Source organism: Psittacula echo (assembly GCF_963264785.1).
Source record: "Psittacula echo genome assembly, chromosome: 7".
Taxonomy (NCBI): Eukaryota; Metazoa; Chordata; class Aves; order Psittaciformes; family Psittacidae; genus Psittacula; species Psittacula echo.
This window is the reverse complement of record NC_137740.1, coordinates 12225791-12240797: the sequence shown is the minus strand read 5'-3', so window position 1 is coordinate 12240797 and position 15007 is coordinate 12225791. Positions and strand designations below refer to the sequence as shown.

Here is a 15007-nt window from a genome sequence, read left to right as displayed (position 1 = left end):
GCTCCTTGTACCCCACACAGGGACTTGCTCCAAAGCCGGTGCTGCACCAAGCTGAGATGTGAGAACTCCATGAGTTTTTAAAACTAGGTTTGGTTCCTGCAGGTTTTTTTAATTTCCCCTCCAGGCAGGGAGGGCAAGAGTCGTGTAGGCTCCTCCAGGCCGGCTTATGTCACATCAGTTCAGTCATATCACAGAAGCAATAAAGCTATCAAACAAGCTTGGCTGGCCTCTTTCTTCTACTGCCTTTGGCCTTTGTTTAGGAGAGGCAGAGGGGTTCCCCTGCTAGGGCTGTCCCCAGCCTGGTTTCACTGCTGACTCCTCCAGCACAGTGACCCCGATGCCACTGAGCTGGTGCTGGGGACAGGAGAGGGCTGTGCTCCCCACCTGAGGGGTGGGATTGGGGTTTGTGCATTGGGTCCATGTCATGCTGGGGAGCAGGGGCTGGCAGGCTGCTTGCCACTGCTGCTCCCAGGGAGTCCCTGCAGCGCGGTGGCTTCCTGCCGTGGGTCACGGCAGCACTCGGGCTGGGTGCGGCCCCGCCAAGTGACCTTCTCACCACAGCGTCCAGGAAGGAAGCAGTTTAGGAAGCCAAAGGCCGAGGCTGTGACCGGCTCCGACACCTGCCGGCTCCCAGCGGGAGGAATGTAACCACTGTGGCAAGTCCCGGCAGTGCTGCAGGGACAGTCCTGTATGGCACAAGGGTGGCTGCTTCCAGGTGCGTGACCAGTGTGACAGCCCTGCCAGCTCCTAAACACAAGGGGGTCCTGCCAGCACTGATGGGACACTGCAGAGGCAGTGCCCAACCTTCCCCAGTGTGAGGCTACAAGTTCCAGATCCCTTCTGGAAAGGAGATGCTGAAGCTGCTCAAAGCCTCCTTCCTGCCCTCCTCTCTTCCCAGCCCTTAAAGAGCAAAGGCCACTGCTGCTGTCAGGCTGGGCCTGGCCTGGCGTTGGGAGGACTGTGGAAGGGAGAACACAGAGCCTGGAACCAGGGCACATGGGGACAGGTCAGCAGAGACAAGGACACTTGCTGTGGAGCAGGTGTCTCCGAAGGAGCCACATCACTGCTGAGATGGGGACAATGCAGCCGGTCGGTCCATCTGCATCACAGCTCTCCCACATGGGTTTTGTCACATCCAGCCATGGCTTCACACAGGCACAGCAGCAGGCACGTCATGCTCAGTCCTGCTGTCTGCCTGGATCACATCATCCCCAACCCATCACACAAGGGTAGCACCTTCAGGGACAGACACCACAGGAGGCCATGGCCCTGCCCTGGGGGTACAGGAGCACAGGCTGATTACAGCAGTGCCTTGGGAGGCATCAAGGCAGCCGCTGCCAGCAGCAGCCAGGGAGCACGTCACCCATCTGTCTGGAGACTTGTGGGGCTGGGGACCCTGCCCTGCACCCCAGAACTCTGTCGGGCCCAGCCCACACTCAGCATTCCCCAGGACAGCACCAATACTCATGGGAGCCAAAGGGGAGAGCAGTGCCCAAATTCAGGCACAGAGCTGGGATGTGCCACCTCCTGCCACCGTGATCTCGGTGGGACAGGGAGGAGGTGCAGCTGGCAGGCAGGACATCAGTGAAGCTGATGGCACCAGCAGGGTCACATCTCCCAGGACAAGGGCTAGGGGCAGTGGCAGGAGCCAGGACCTCTAGGTTGTCTGGGGTAGCAGCCACGAAGGGGGCACAACTGGAAGAAGAGAGAGGCCAGGCTATGCGCAGCCACCCTTTTCACAGGACCATGGGCTCATGTGTATGGGGATGCTCCGGACATTCTCCTGCACCATGCTCCACACAGCATTATGCCCATAGCAGATCCAGGCTGTGCCTTGGGAACACAAGGACCAGCCCAACCCACAGGGAAGGTGAGAGGGAAAAAGGTAACCCCTGGGGTGAGCCAGTACCTGGGGCTGTGTCCGGGCTGTCCTTGAGGGAGATAACACTCCCTGCCACTTGCAGCCCCTCTATGGGCAGCTGGTCCCAGTCCCTGGAGCAGGACATGCCACTCACATGAAACTTTCCAAGTAGGCAGCCCCATCAGTCTGCAACCCTGCAAAGCTGAGGATCGTGTTCCTGCCCCTGGCTGATTCCCCACCCCAGGGATGCCCCTGAGCCTCCAAACCTCTGCTGGCCTAAGGCATCCAGGGCACCACCTCTGCCAGCTCCAATGCGGGCAGCATAGATGGAAGCAGCCTCAGGTCGCGACCGTGGGGCACTGCAGCCCCACTGCAAAGCCCATCCACGCAGTCCCATTGTGTGCATGGAGCCACCCGCGCCCACAGGCTTGTCCAAGCTGCCTGTGCCAGTGGTAGGGGTGTCCGCGGGCCACCTCCCCGGGCTCTGCCAGTGGTGGCGGGGATGGCTTAGAAGGTTCCTCCCGTGCCAGCACATTCCTTGGCAGGTGATGCCGCGGGAGAGACGCGGGAGTTGCCATCCCCGCGCCGGATAATCCGACGCGATGAGACGAGACGAGGCGGGCTCAGCAGGACCGCGGGGCCGGGGCTTCGTGCCCCGGGACAGACCCCACGGGCGCCCCGGAGCCGTCGTGCGGCCGCGGCACCGCCAGCGACCGAGCCGCTGGCCCGGCTCCAGCCTCGGGAGTTACATAAGGCCGGGGCGGTTGCGCCGAGCGTGGCCGGCGGCACCCCGGGGCGCGCAGCTCTGCCCCGCGCTCCCCGACCCCGCCGGGCCATGGGGGCTGTTCCGGGCACGGGGGGGGGAGGCTGGCCCGGGCCGGGCTGCTCCCCGGAGGCCGGGTCCGTCCAGGGGAGCACGTGTGGAGCGGAGCCGAGCGGAGGCGGCCCTGGGATTTGGCACGTTTGCAAGGAGCACTCGAGAGCCCCGGGATGGACGTGGAGGGCCCTGGGCAGTGACGTAAGGACTCGCACGGGCTCGGCTCGGCTCGCCAGCCGGCCCCCATGTCCCCGGGGCCTGCGGCGGCCCCGGCGGAGGGAGGCAGGGACACGGCGGAGGTAAGGAGGGACCTGGCCGCGGGGAGCCCGTGGGCCGTGGCCGCGGGGCGCGGGCGGGCTGGGAGGCCGGGCAGGGAGGCCGGACTCCTCCTCCGGCGAGGCCGGACGTGAACGCCAGGCACACCGGTGTCCCGCGGCGGCTCGGGGTGCGTGGGACGCCAGCCAGCCCCGCCGCGGCCCGGGACACCCCAACCCGTCCCCTCGGCTGTGTGCGGGAGGACCCTGTGGAGCTCTGCCCACCGAAGCCCCGTGGGGTTCTGCTCCCGGAGCGCTCCGGGGAGGGCTGAACTCGTCCCCCGGGGGTGTCCGTGTGTCGGTCCTGCCAGGGCTGAGACCGGGCTGTCGGGGCAGGGAGCCCCGCTCACGGGGTGTCCGTCCGTCCAGGCTGCGTGTCCGTTTGCCCGTCCGCCCGCCAGGAGGCCGGCCGGCGAGCAGGTGGTGGTAGCGGGGATCGGGTGCCGCCGGGGTCCCGGTGCCTTTCCCAGCCGGGTGCGAGTCTCGGCAGGAGCTCGGCTGCGGTGCGGGTGCCGGAGCTGAGCCGGAGCTGATGCGGGTCGAGCTGCGGCTCCTGCTGCTGGCGGGGTCTTCGTGCCATCCTGGTCCCGGAGCAGTCCCGTAGCCTGTGCGGGTCGGAGTCCCGGTGCCGCTGCGGTGCGGGTAGAGGTGCCGGTCGGGATCCTGGTGCCGGTGCCCGCCCCGCCGGTCAGGTGACGGCGTCTGGAATTTGACACCGGCGGCGGGAGAGGGATGGAGGGGCCGTTGCTCCGCACTGCGCACCCGCCCGCCGGCACCGCACCCCGAGGCGCACCGGGACCGGGACCCGCACCCCGAGGCGCAGCGGGAGCGGCACCGGGAGCAGCGGCTGGAGCTGGTGCCTGCGGGGCAGCGCCGGCCCCCGCCCGCGCCCCGCCCCGGCGCGGCGGCGGCGGGCGGCGGGGGGCGGCGGGGAGCAGCGGCGATGCGGGGCGGCGACGGCCCGGGGGATGGTCCCCGCCGCGGGCACGGTGAGTGCGGGCCGGGACGGCGGGCGGCAGCGTCCGCCCCAACCTGCCGGCGTCGCCGGGCCTCGGCGGTGACTCGTACCGGGGCTGCGAGGGCAACGGGGCGGCGGGAGGGTCCCGCTTCACCATTCGCCGCCCGGGAATACCCGCGGAGTCGCGAGGGTGCTCGGGCCGTTCCGGGGCAGGTCCCCATCAGGAGCCTCCTCGGTTGCCGAGCCCGGCCGGGCGGTCGGACGCGCTGGGGGCCGCGGCTGGAACGGGACTCCCTGCCCGGGTGAGGAGAGGCGGGACCCCGCTGCTGGTGCCCGGGGGACACACGGACTGGCTCACCCGTCTCTACACTGGGCTCCCGCACCGACCCTTTGGGCACGTCTACCAGGTCTGTGCCCCGGCTGCTCTGGCGGGAGGCACGGGAGAGCCCCGGGACCGTGGTACCTGGGCCGGCACTGCCTGTCACCCCCGGCTCTGCTTTCCCTGGGCTGGGGCCGCGTTTGGTCTCACCCGTGTGCCCCACGTGTCCGCTCCGGCCTCCCACGGCCTTGCGGGGCGGGTGCCAGCCCCGCGTCACACGCAGAGTCCGTTTCTGCCCCTCGGCACTCCTCCTGCCAGGGGCAGCGCGGCGGGATGCCGGGTCTCCGCCCTCTCCGCCGGTGCCCGCAGGTGCCCATGGGGGTCTCCGAGCATCGCTCAGCTCTGCCGAGCGGGACCCGCAGCTGCAGGGCTGGCACAGCGAGCAGTGGCGAGCGAGACCCCAGCACACCCTCCTCCACAAGCGGCCACTCCAGGAGCTGAGACCCTCACCCCGGAGTCGGGGCACCCACTGGCTCCGTGCGGATGCGCTTCGCGAGGGGCTCCTGCCCTCCCGGAGGCCTGGTGCGGTCCCCGGGGCACCCGTTCCCCAGCTCCCTGGGCACAGCGGGAGCGGCGGGGCCCTCGCCGGGGTCGGCACGGGTAGGTGTGGGGTGACCCGCACTTGGTGTTATTCTAGATCTCTGCCGTGGGGGTGCGGGTCTGGCATCCCCGTGGGGTGCCCCGGAGCTTGGCTGAGCCCTGCCCGCACTGGTGTAAAGCTGGGGCTGGCCCGGGCTGCGGTCCTGCGGCTCGGGGAGCTGCCCTCGGGGACGGGGCTCCAGGCCCGCGGAGACACTGGAGGGCATGTCCGTAGCCCGGCTCCGGGGCTCCCGGGGGCGAGGGGAGGCTGCCCTCACTCGGCATCCCGCCTGTAGCGCTCCTGCCGCAGAGCCTGGGGCCGTGCTGCCGCCGGACGGGAGAAGCCTGAACTGCATCGACTGCTCCGTCCTGTCCCGTCCTGTCCCGTCCCTTCCCGTCCCGCCGGGATGCTGGGGCTGGAAGAGGGTGTAGGGACCCTCGCCTGCCCCTCCGGGGGTGCCGGCCTGGGAAAACCATGACCTGGCGGCAGCGGCTGGCGCGGGGCCACGGGCCGCCACGGGAGCGACGTGCAGTGTGGGCTGTGCTTGGCCGGGCTGCGGCGGCTGGCGGGGCCGGGGGCACGGTGCCAGCCCTGCCTGCACCGGGGCGCATCCTGCGGGATGCACTGCCTCGGAGGAGGCACATGGGCCTGGCAGTGCTCATCAAAGCCCCTTGCCACGGTATGGCCAGCACAGGGTGGCTTCAGATGAGGCCATTAAGACTTGAGGACTCTCCCTTGAGATGCTATGGGAACTGGGGGAACTGATTTTGTTGCCTTGCCCCAGCGGTGCTCAGCCGGGTCCCTTCGTTTTTTAGCCAGGAGCTCTCTCCTCAGCATGTTCTCTCCCAGCTTTGCTATGGAAGCACCTGGGACGTGTCAGGGCAAAGCCATGGAAGGGATGGGGGAACTCCCTGCTGCAGGATGCTGCTGAGCTCCAAGGTCTCAAGTGACAGGGGATACAGCAGATAGACCAAGGAGAGCTCAAGGCCCCTTGGGAGCTACATTTGGAGGATCCTGGCTTGGAACCTTGGGGCACAGGGGCCTCCTGCACCCCGGGGGAGCAGCTGGGGAAAGAGGCGCAACAAGTGGCTGCAAACTGGAAGTTGCCCCTGTACCTCCTGGGGGGACATTGATCCCTTGAGACCATTGCTCCATTGGGACTATGCATGGCAGGGAATGAATTCCCTTGTATGTGTCTGGGCAGCGGGTGCTGGCCAGTGGTGTTGGGGTGAATGACTTCAGGGAGCCCAATATATTGTCCTTCACCCCGCTGTGTCCCCATGGGACCTGTCTGCTCATCCTGCCCGTCACGGTCCCACCCTCCCGGGCTGCTCTGGGGCTGCATGTCCCAACTCAGTGCAGGCAGCAGGCTGGGGAGCCAATGCGTGGCCAGGGGGTGGCTGCACCCAAGGACCCTGCACTAATGGATTTGGAGTTTCCAAGGTCAGGCTCCCACTGTGAGCAAGAAAAACATTCCCAGGGAAGGGCCATGGGAAAGGCCCCCCCGCGTGGTGCTCCCAGCCCCAGCCGCTGCCTCACAGCCCAGCCTGGCATCCCAGGCCGCTTGCACAAGGAGGTGGCTGCATCCCCCTGAGGAGAGGTTCTGGGAGAAGGCTGGGCTGCCCCAGCTGCCAAATCTTTTGGAAGGGGTGTGAGGGGTGGTGAGGATGCCTGGCTGTGGGGGGAGGGGACAGGGTGAGAGCCATGCCTGGGGTGCAGGAGGTGTTTTGGGGTCCTGGAGGGTGAGCGAGGGGATGGCAAAAATAGTAGGGGCAGGGGAGAGGTTTGCCAGCTCCCAGCTTGATGCCCACCCCATCCCCTCTACGTGGGTGCTGACCCCATCTCTGCACTTGCAGCCAGCATGGAGCAGCGAGCGGAGCCACCAGAGCAGAGATCTGCAGGACCCATCACGCACCCACAGCCCAAGGTGAGGCCAGACCTGGCTGGCTGTGATGGCCAGGACCAGACATCCCCATCCCCAGCTCATGGAGTCTTGTCTGTGGTGTGTGGACCTCACCCCACTGTGCTGTGCTCTGTTGCAGGAGGCGACACTGTGGGGGCTCCTCACCATCCTCTCACTGCTGGTCGGGCTGGCCACAGGCACCCTGCGAACCCCACACTGCAACAAGACTCTGGACGCAGCCCCAATGCCACGGAGCATGGCCACTGCCAGCCCGGCTGTAGAGGATGCCATGGAGGTACCACTTGCTGCGGCTTGGAGCCAGCTGTATGGTGCGTGTTGGGTAGCATGGGGCATGGGTGGGTTGGGAACTGCTTTGAGGAGCCTCAGCACTGGGGCCAGGCTGGGGAGGGGGGCCCATGTGTTCAGCTTCATGCAGTGTTCATCCCCTGCTTCATGCAGGGGATGGTGACAGAGCCCTGGGTATAAGAAGATGCTTGGCTGGGTGCCCACTAACCCTGCAGGCATCTAGCCCAGTGCTATGGTGAGTGGTCAGGAGGGGTATGCAGGTCATGGCAGGAACACACAGGCTCAGCAGACTCCAGGAGGGTGGTGGGTGCAGGATGGGGTCTGATGGTGCTGTCCCCTCTGCATGCAGGGGACAACACAACGACGGGTGGCCCAGTTGCTGCGGAGCTAGCAGAGGACCTGCTGCTGCGTGCTGAGCGCTCGCCACCAGGCACCGGCAAAGCCAAGAAGGGGGCACGGAAACCTTCCCGGGGGGCCCGCGGGCGCAACTGCCACATCCGCAACCTGATGGTGAAGGTGCGAGACCTGGGCCTGGGCTTCAACTCGGACGAGATCGTGCTCTTCAAGTACTGCAGCGGGTCCTGCCACCGGGCGCGCAGCAACTACGACCTGACGCTGGGCAGCCTACTGCAGCAGCAGCTCATCACCCCCGGGCCGCAGGAGAGGGTCCTCAGCCACCCCTGCTGCCGGCCCACTCGCTACGAGGCCGTCTCCTTCATGGACGTGCAGAACACATGGCAGACAGTGGAGAAGCTCTCGGCGGCCGAGTGCAGCTGCATTGGCTGAGAAGGGGGCATCCAGCTCGGCTCCGGCTCGACGCAGGCTGGCAGACCCCGGCTTGCCAGCAGATCCCGACTGGCCGCACACAGTGGCGCTGGCGCTCAGAGGAAGGGTCTAGCAGAGGCCGATGCCCCCGTTTTTACGGGGCCACGAGGGATCGAGGGGAGATGGAGCCATGACGGGGGGTGGGTGGCTGAGCCCCATCCTGCTCAGTGCCAAGCAGCTGGTGCCACCGACTACGTGGGATCCTGCGCGTGTGCGCCCTGGCTCAGCCCTGGGAGAGGAGCTGGAGGGGGTACGCAGCATCCCTGCAGCTTACAGGGGTCTGCCAGCCCAGCGTCCGCCAGCAGCACCCAGCTTGCCTGCGCCCTTCCTGGACTGGTGTTCCCGCACCCTTACTTTAGAGGATCTGGGGACAGGCATCACCCAAGCTTCAGAGTGGGACAGAAAGGCGACAAAACCTCCCTGTCCCCTCGGGCACCCTGGGGGTGGCGGTGGCTGGAGCTGTTCCGCAGGGAGGAGGCATCCCTGAGGACAGGGGTGCAGTGGGGTGGAGGACCTGCACCCCATATGCTTCACAGACACCCATCGGCTCCCGGGGGGCGGCAGAGACCCCTCACCGTGCTGCAGCACTAAACTATTTATTACTCTAAATTATTTATTTATTGTTCTCGAGCAGCAGCTCCTATTTATGACTTTGGGCCCCCGGGGGCCGGGTGTAATTTAACCCCAGCGCTGCTGCGAAGCCCTGGGCAGCGCCCCGGCTCCGCGCCCCCAGCCCCCGTTTTGTTTTCTATTATTTGTAAAATGGGAGGGATAAACTCTATTTTTGTACAGTCGCCTTTTCCTGTAGCAATAAAGCGATGGGCCGCGCGTCCAGCCCCTGCGTCTGCCCGTGCTGTGCTGGGGCGGGACGGGGATGCCCGCGGCCGGCCGCTGGAGGCGGTGCTGAACGGGGCTCCCGCTGCCCGCATCGCACCACGCGTGGGGAGCAGGGGCGGTGCTCGGTGCCGGTGCCCGGCAGGGGACGCGCCTGTGCCGGGACTACCGCTCCCGGCGTGCGGCGCGCCGCAGCGGCAGGTCCCGGGCTGCCCGGACGCGCCTGCGGGGCAGCGGGGCGAGGCGGTGCCGGAGCGCAGTGGGGCAGTGGTGGTGTCGCTCGGAGCGTCCGTCGGGCGCTTCCCGGCCCGACCGCCACTGCCCGCTGAGCGCAGCCGCGCCGGTGCTGAGCTGCGCCGGTGCCGCCGCCCTCGTCGGGGCGGGGAGGCGGGTCCCGCCGCGATGCGGCTGCCCGTGCGCTGTCGACCGCCTGCCGCCGCTGCCTCCTGAGCGCCGCCGCAGCCATGGAGCGGAGGGCGGAGGCGCCGCCGCCGCAGGGCCTCGACTTCACCGTGGAGAACGTGGAGAAGGTGAGCGACCCGCGCCCAGCACACCCTCGGCGGCGGCGGGAGCGGGAGCTGCGTGCCAGGAGGGACCCGGTTGCGGTCGCCTGCTCGGAGGTGCCGGTCTCGGGAGGGCGGCGGGCGGCATCCCCGGTGCCCTTCTCTCCCGCCAGCCCTGCCCGGGGGTCCGCCCGGTGCGCGGCGCTGGAAGTGGAGCCGCCGGCTCCTGCGCGTCGAGGCAGCCCGTGGAGGGAAAATGATGTGGCAGAAATGGGAGCAGAAGGGAGGAGTTGTGTCTCCGACGGGCGTCCTCTGGGTCGCCGAGTTACAGCGCCGGGCCCGAGGAGCCTGCGGATCTGGTCCTAGCTGCTGGACCATCAGGGTCTGTGTGAAGCCCGACGTTATCAGTGTCTCCATCAGGCAGGAAAGGGGCTCTCGCCAGGTGCTGGGAGCTGTTGGGGAAAGCCTTTAGAGGTTGGATGGCCCGGTGATGCCTTTCTAAACCTGGAATCCAGCCCCGCAGCTCCTGCTGATGCTCGGGGTTAAGCAGAGGTAGGGCCAGAGGAGCAAGGGTGTGATTGCCGAAACCTGGGATCTAGGGAACAGCCATGGCAAACTGAGGCCTGCCAGCATCACACTACAGCTGGGAAGAGCCCCAAGCAGCCCGTGTGTGACCAGGGGTTCATCATGGAGGTCAAGCAGGGCACCCCAGCAAGAGATGGGGAAGGCAGCCAAGCAACAACCTTCCCTTGGGCTGTCTTGGAGGTGATGGGGGCAGGGCAGCAGAGGATGCATCAGTGAAGGGCAAACAGCAAAAGTGTGTTTCTCCCTTCCACTCACCCCGTAGCCAGACATCCGCTCGGAGACTGACAGCCTGTCGATCCATAGCTCGATCCCCAGACAGCTAGTGGGAATCCCAGTGTCCTCGTTTTTCCTTGATAAGAATAGACCGAGTTCCCTGCCAAAGCGATGCCCACGGGTGTGCTGGTGGGCGCACGGCTTGTGTTTCACTTGCCTGGCCTCACAGGAGTGTCTGGTCAGGGGTGTCAGGTTTGTCACTGGGCACCCACTGCCTGTGTGGCTGCAGGTGAGACACAACCTGCCTCATCCAGTGAGACACAGAGCATGGCCAGGGGGGATTAACCGATGTCTGGAAAATGCTACATTGAAGCAACCTTCTGCAGCTTAATCTGCATATACCCAGTGCTGCGGGATGATTTTGCCTCCGACTTCCTTTCTCTTCGGCAGACACAAGCTGCTCCTTTGTTCGCACCAACAATGCAGCACACACTTGCCCGGGAAGGATGGGCAGTGCCAGGGCAGGGGGTGTCCAGCACTGGCCAGGGGCTGCTCATCCTCGCTGTGCTGCTCTGGGTTTACTCTGCTGCCGCCTGGGAGGAGGCAAAGATGCCCTCTAGGATGCTCTGGCTCCCCTCCCCCAGCCTGCCTGGCTTCTCCTGGTCTCCACAGGCTTTGCCATCACGATGATGTCCTCTGAAGATGCAGCTCTGGACCACGGTGGGGATCTGAGCTGCTGGCTGGGGACAGTAGCATGGTGCCTGCCCAGAGGAAGAAATGTGAGGTGGGCTCACATGTTTTATTAAACACAGGTTCAGCAGCTCAGAGCCCTCCTGTGTGTGTCTCTTCAAGGGAGGGCTGTGGTACAAAGGGAAGGGAAGGTGGGCTTTGCTGGGGGCTGTGCTGGTGGGAGGCAGGTGGGTAGAGCTGCTTTGTCAGAGGTGACAGTAGCAGATAAATGATGCTTCTACTGGCCTGGGCTCTTCTGCTGCCAGGTTTTATGCATGGCTCTATTAATAACATGGAATGCTGATGAAAGTCAGGGTTTGACTCCACTCTGAGTCAGTGATAAGTGTTAGGAACAGTGTGAAGAGCTGGTTATCCCTTAAGTCAGAGGCTTGAAGTGTCTCCATGTTACCCACAGTGGAAGTCATCACTTGTGGGACTTGTAGCCAGGGAAGTCTCTGGTGAGACTGTGCCTGTCATGCTCTTCTGATGGTTTTTGTGGAGAGGATTCACATCCCTGGAAGACCCTTCTGTACCCCATGTTGTTTATTATGTGGTGGCCTGGGCAAATGCCCACAGAGTTTTGCAGGGCTCTGGGTACCCACATGGGTGAGGAGGATCATTGTTGTGTGTATCCATCATGACCTGTGCCAGAGAGAGCTGGTTCAGTCCCTCCATCTGTGACCAGTAGCTGCAGGGAGGCAGGAGGGTGTTGCATGTTGTAGGCTGGACCCATGCTGTCCTTTGCCAGCCAGCAGGTCTGAAAGCCTATGGGCAGCAGGCAGACAGCCGACCCTTTTCCTGAGGAGGTGTCAGGTTCGGGTGCTGCACTTCAGGAGCCATCTGAAAGTTGTTCCCAATGGGTTTTTTCTCCATTTTTTCCTTAGGCAGCTCTCCCATGACACAGGGGAGGATCAGGGCTGTGCTCGGCTGAGCTGTTGTGGTACAGTTACTGTGTCAGCATCCCCCAATGCCAGCTGAGGGCTGCTCAGCTGCTTTGTGTTGTCTTCTAAACCTGACCTAGATGCTGCTCTGGCTTGGGCACAGCTCGAGCTGGCTGGCGTGGCTGTGCTGTGTGGACCTGCTGGGCAGCCGGTAGCTCAGGGCTGGCTCTGCTTCCCCTGTGCCTGCTGCTATATTGAAGGAGTCGGAGGGAAGGGACGGCTGGGCAAGCTGAGGGCTTCAGGATGTGAGGATGCTTGGCCTCCCCATGCCTACTTCAGTGTGCTTTCTTGTGCCCAGGGGCTGTCCCCGGCATGACTGAACAGGCTGGTAGTGGGGTGATGCTGCCCTGGGGAGGGGACACTCCTGCTGCAGTATCTGATAAAGATGAGTTGCAGACGTTCGGTCCCTGCTGGCTGTGTCGGTCTTGGAAGAGCAGTACACAAGCAAGATTTGTGCCTTGTATTTTTGGTCTCCCATAGGTCAGGGTTAGCAGCACCTAACACTGCAGTACTGGACAGGAGAAGAGGAATGCGAGACCCTCTGTACCTGTTTCAGTGCAACTGAATCTGCCCCAGCAGCATCCCCCCTCTTGAAATAAGGAAGAAGGCAGTGCCATTCCTCTGAATTTCCCAAGTGCCTGCTCTCGCCCTCCATTTTTTTTGTCTGATTCCTTCCAGGTCTTTCCTCCCTTCGCCTGCCTGTCATCCTCTGGGGTGTTTGTAATATTCACTAACATCTCTTCCTTAGCACATTAGCGATCTGGCATCTCTGGGCCTTCCAGATTGCCATGTGCCTCTCTGGAGATGCCTGATGAATGCACAGTCTCTCCGGCAGGATGGGTAGGCGGGGTGTCATGGAGCTGACATCCGGAGCCTTCCGTGATGGGAGAGGGGTGGCTTTGATCACTGCTCCTCAGAGATGCTGAGCCTCAGGGATGTGGCAGCTGCTGGGGCTGCCTTCCATACAGGAGGATGGAGAGGAGAAACCCAAGTGCATCTGCTTTCTTCAGCAGAAGGTTATTGCCTGTCTTCAGAAACCTAATCAGGAGATTTATGGGTATGTCAGGGTGAGGGAATGGCATCCCCTGTTCAATACACTGCTGACAGCAGCTTGGCCACTTCTTCCTTAGAGGCAGCCCATATATGTGAGATGTGGCAGATGTGCCAGGAATGGTCAGTTAGGGGCCTGAGAAGGTGACATTCTTGCAAAATTGAGGGAAGTGAGGACACTTGTTTAGTGTTTAAGCAGATCTTCACTGCAGAAGCGGGTTCCACTCAGAGCCAGCCTTGGCTGAGCACTTTGCTCCTTCCTGTGGTATGGTGGTGATGGGATGAGAGGGCAGCACCTCGTGTTTGCCTGGCCTCAGCTCTGCTCTACAAGGACCATCACTGGAACCTGATCTGAGCTCTGATGTCTTACAGGGCAAGAATGGGTGGGATTGGTGCCTGGGCACTAGTGGGGATTCCTCTCTCAAGTCAACTTGTCCACCAAAGTGATGGATAGAAACATGAGAGGTGGGCAGGGGTGTTTGGCTCACCCTTCCAACTCATCCTGGGCTCTGCACCCCTAGGCTTCCTCCCTTGTCCTGCTCACCCTTTGCGTGTGCAGGTACCTGACCACCACCACTGGGAGCACACCCATCCCCAACAGTCCCCAGCAGAGATCTTTGTAACAGTGCTGTTATCTGCAAAGGGCTGCTGGCAGTGAAGCAGCGGGAGGGATGCTGGGGCTGCTGAGCTGCATCTGGGCTCAGCCCCTTCCTGACAGCCGAAGGCTGGGTGTGGGCAACCTGGGCTCAAAGAGGGGCTGCGAAGTGGTAGCACCTCTTATTAGGAGAGGGGAAAAGAACTCATTCTTTGGCACTAGGAAGTGTGTGTGCCATAAGCAGGAGCAGCATGCCTGGCGGCACACACACGGCTTTATTTCACGTCCATTTGCTATCCTTGGTGCTTCAGCGGGCTGCCACCTTCCCGGAGCTCTGGCTGCTCAGCCTGCCCTGCCATGGCAGGGGGAGGATGGCTGCTGCAGGGCAGGGGATGCAGGGATGACGTTCCCTTCGCTTAGCAGAGGCACAGTAATGGCTGTGCTCTTCAAGCCTGGAGCACTGTCAGTGTGAGTGCATTCAGCTAGAAAGGACAGCAAGAGACTGCAGCGGGAGAGATCCCCAGGTCTTGGTGGAAGAGGGAGAGGGGCTGCCAGGGGACCATAGCCACTGCTGCCCCAGCATTCCATGGCTGTGGGCACAGGGCAAGGAGCAGAACAGGAGCATGTCTTACAGCTTGCCATTTCCCCTGCTGGGATGCAGACCTCAGGGCTGTACCTGCTCTCACCTCCGTTTGCCCAAGCAGATCTGCCCCTGGAGGGGACCTGTCTCCCCATGGAGCCACCAGGAGTGGCAGGCAGCTTTGTGGGGCTGGAACTGTGCATCCAGGGCTCCTCTTGTCGCCCACAAATGGCACCCCATGGACACACCACCTCTCTGCTGGGGATCTTCTCTTAATGCATTTACATGGTGCAGTCAGGGAGACTGCTTGCTGGCTCTGGGATCCCTGTGGTTCCAAGGGATGAGGGCTGGGAGATTCTGGGCTCATAAAAGTTCCTTTTCAATCGTCATAGCAGAGTCCAATCTAAGATCAGGTGCGATTGCTTGGCAGTAACTCTCCTTGGATTCCTCCACCTCCCAAGGTGAGCAGCTTGGGACCTCTGACCTATGCCTTTTGGACAAGCTGCCCTGCCCCAAGGCAGCTTACTTCTGGCTCTGTTGAGGGGCTGGTGCCACTCCGGTGACTAGAGCCTAACTGAGGCTTTGGCCACAGCTTTTTAGAGCAGGGAAGAGCCATCATTGCAAGCTTGAATTATGTTCAGCCAAGCAGAGCTGATGTTGGAGAAAGCTCCTTCCCCGGCCAAAGGGCGTAGCTGACAGCAGGGCTGTTTATCAGCTCTCACGTTACAGGTCTAATTGCGGAGGAGGCGGGTCTGGTGTCAGCCACCCGTTCAAATCAGAATACACAAAGCCTCCCTGTTAGATGTCACTGCCCAATTTCATGCCTTCTGCTTCTCCCTCCTAGCGCTAATGAATTCCCCTTGTCATCTCCAGCTCTTCTTGGTGGGCCTGAGAGTCTGGCTGACATGGTGATACCAAATGCAACAGCAGCCGGTGCCTGCCTCCGGGATGAGGATGGTTGAGGAGGAGTGTGCCGGGTGTTTACCCCCCTGCAGGGCACGGTGCCTTGCAGCCTCCTGTCTCACGCTCTCAGC

At 63.4% G+C, this 15007-nt stretch overlaps 2 protein-coding genes across 7 annotated transcripts in view; both read left to right on the top strand.

Moving 5' to 3' along the window:
* Positions 1-3935: 3935 nt before the first annotated feature.
* Positions 3936-7904, top strand: ARTN (artemin; the record flags this gene model as incomplete). The annotated part of the gene is made up of 4 exons (XM_080623276.1): positions 3936-3981; positions 6766-6836; positions 6952-7141; positions 7468-7904. 4 exons carry the CDS (start codon positions 3936-3938, stop codon positions 7902-7904), a joined length of 744 nt encoding a protein of 247 aa, XP_080479402.1.
* A 1113-nt stretch (positions 7905-9017) lies between these two features.
* Positions 9018-15007, top strand: part of IPO13 (importin 13) — a 32035-nt gene continuing 26045 nt past the window's right edge. For 4 of the 6 annotated variants that reach the window (XR_013957416.1, XM_080623169.1, XM_080623168.1 and 1 more), the window contains exon 1: positions 9018-9307. Coding sequence is in view for 5 of the 6 variants with exons in the window: in XM_080623169.1 (XP_080479295.1) it covers positions 9242-9307 (66 nt within the window). In the remaining variant the exon portion in view is untranslated. Of the gene's footprint in view, positions 9308-10424; positions 10863-15007 lie in introns of those variants that run through there. The other 2 variants (XM_080623171.1, XM_080623170.1) reach the window with 2 other exon arrangements.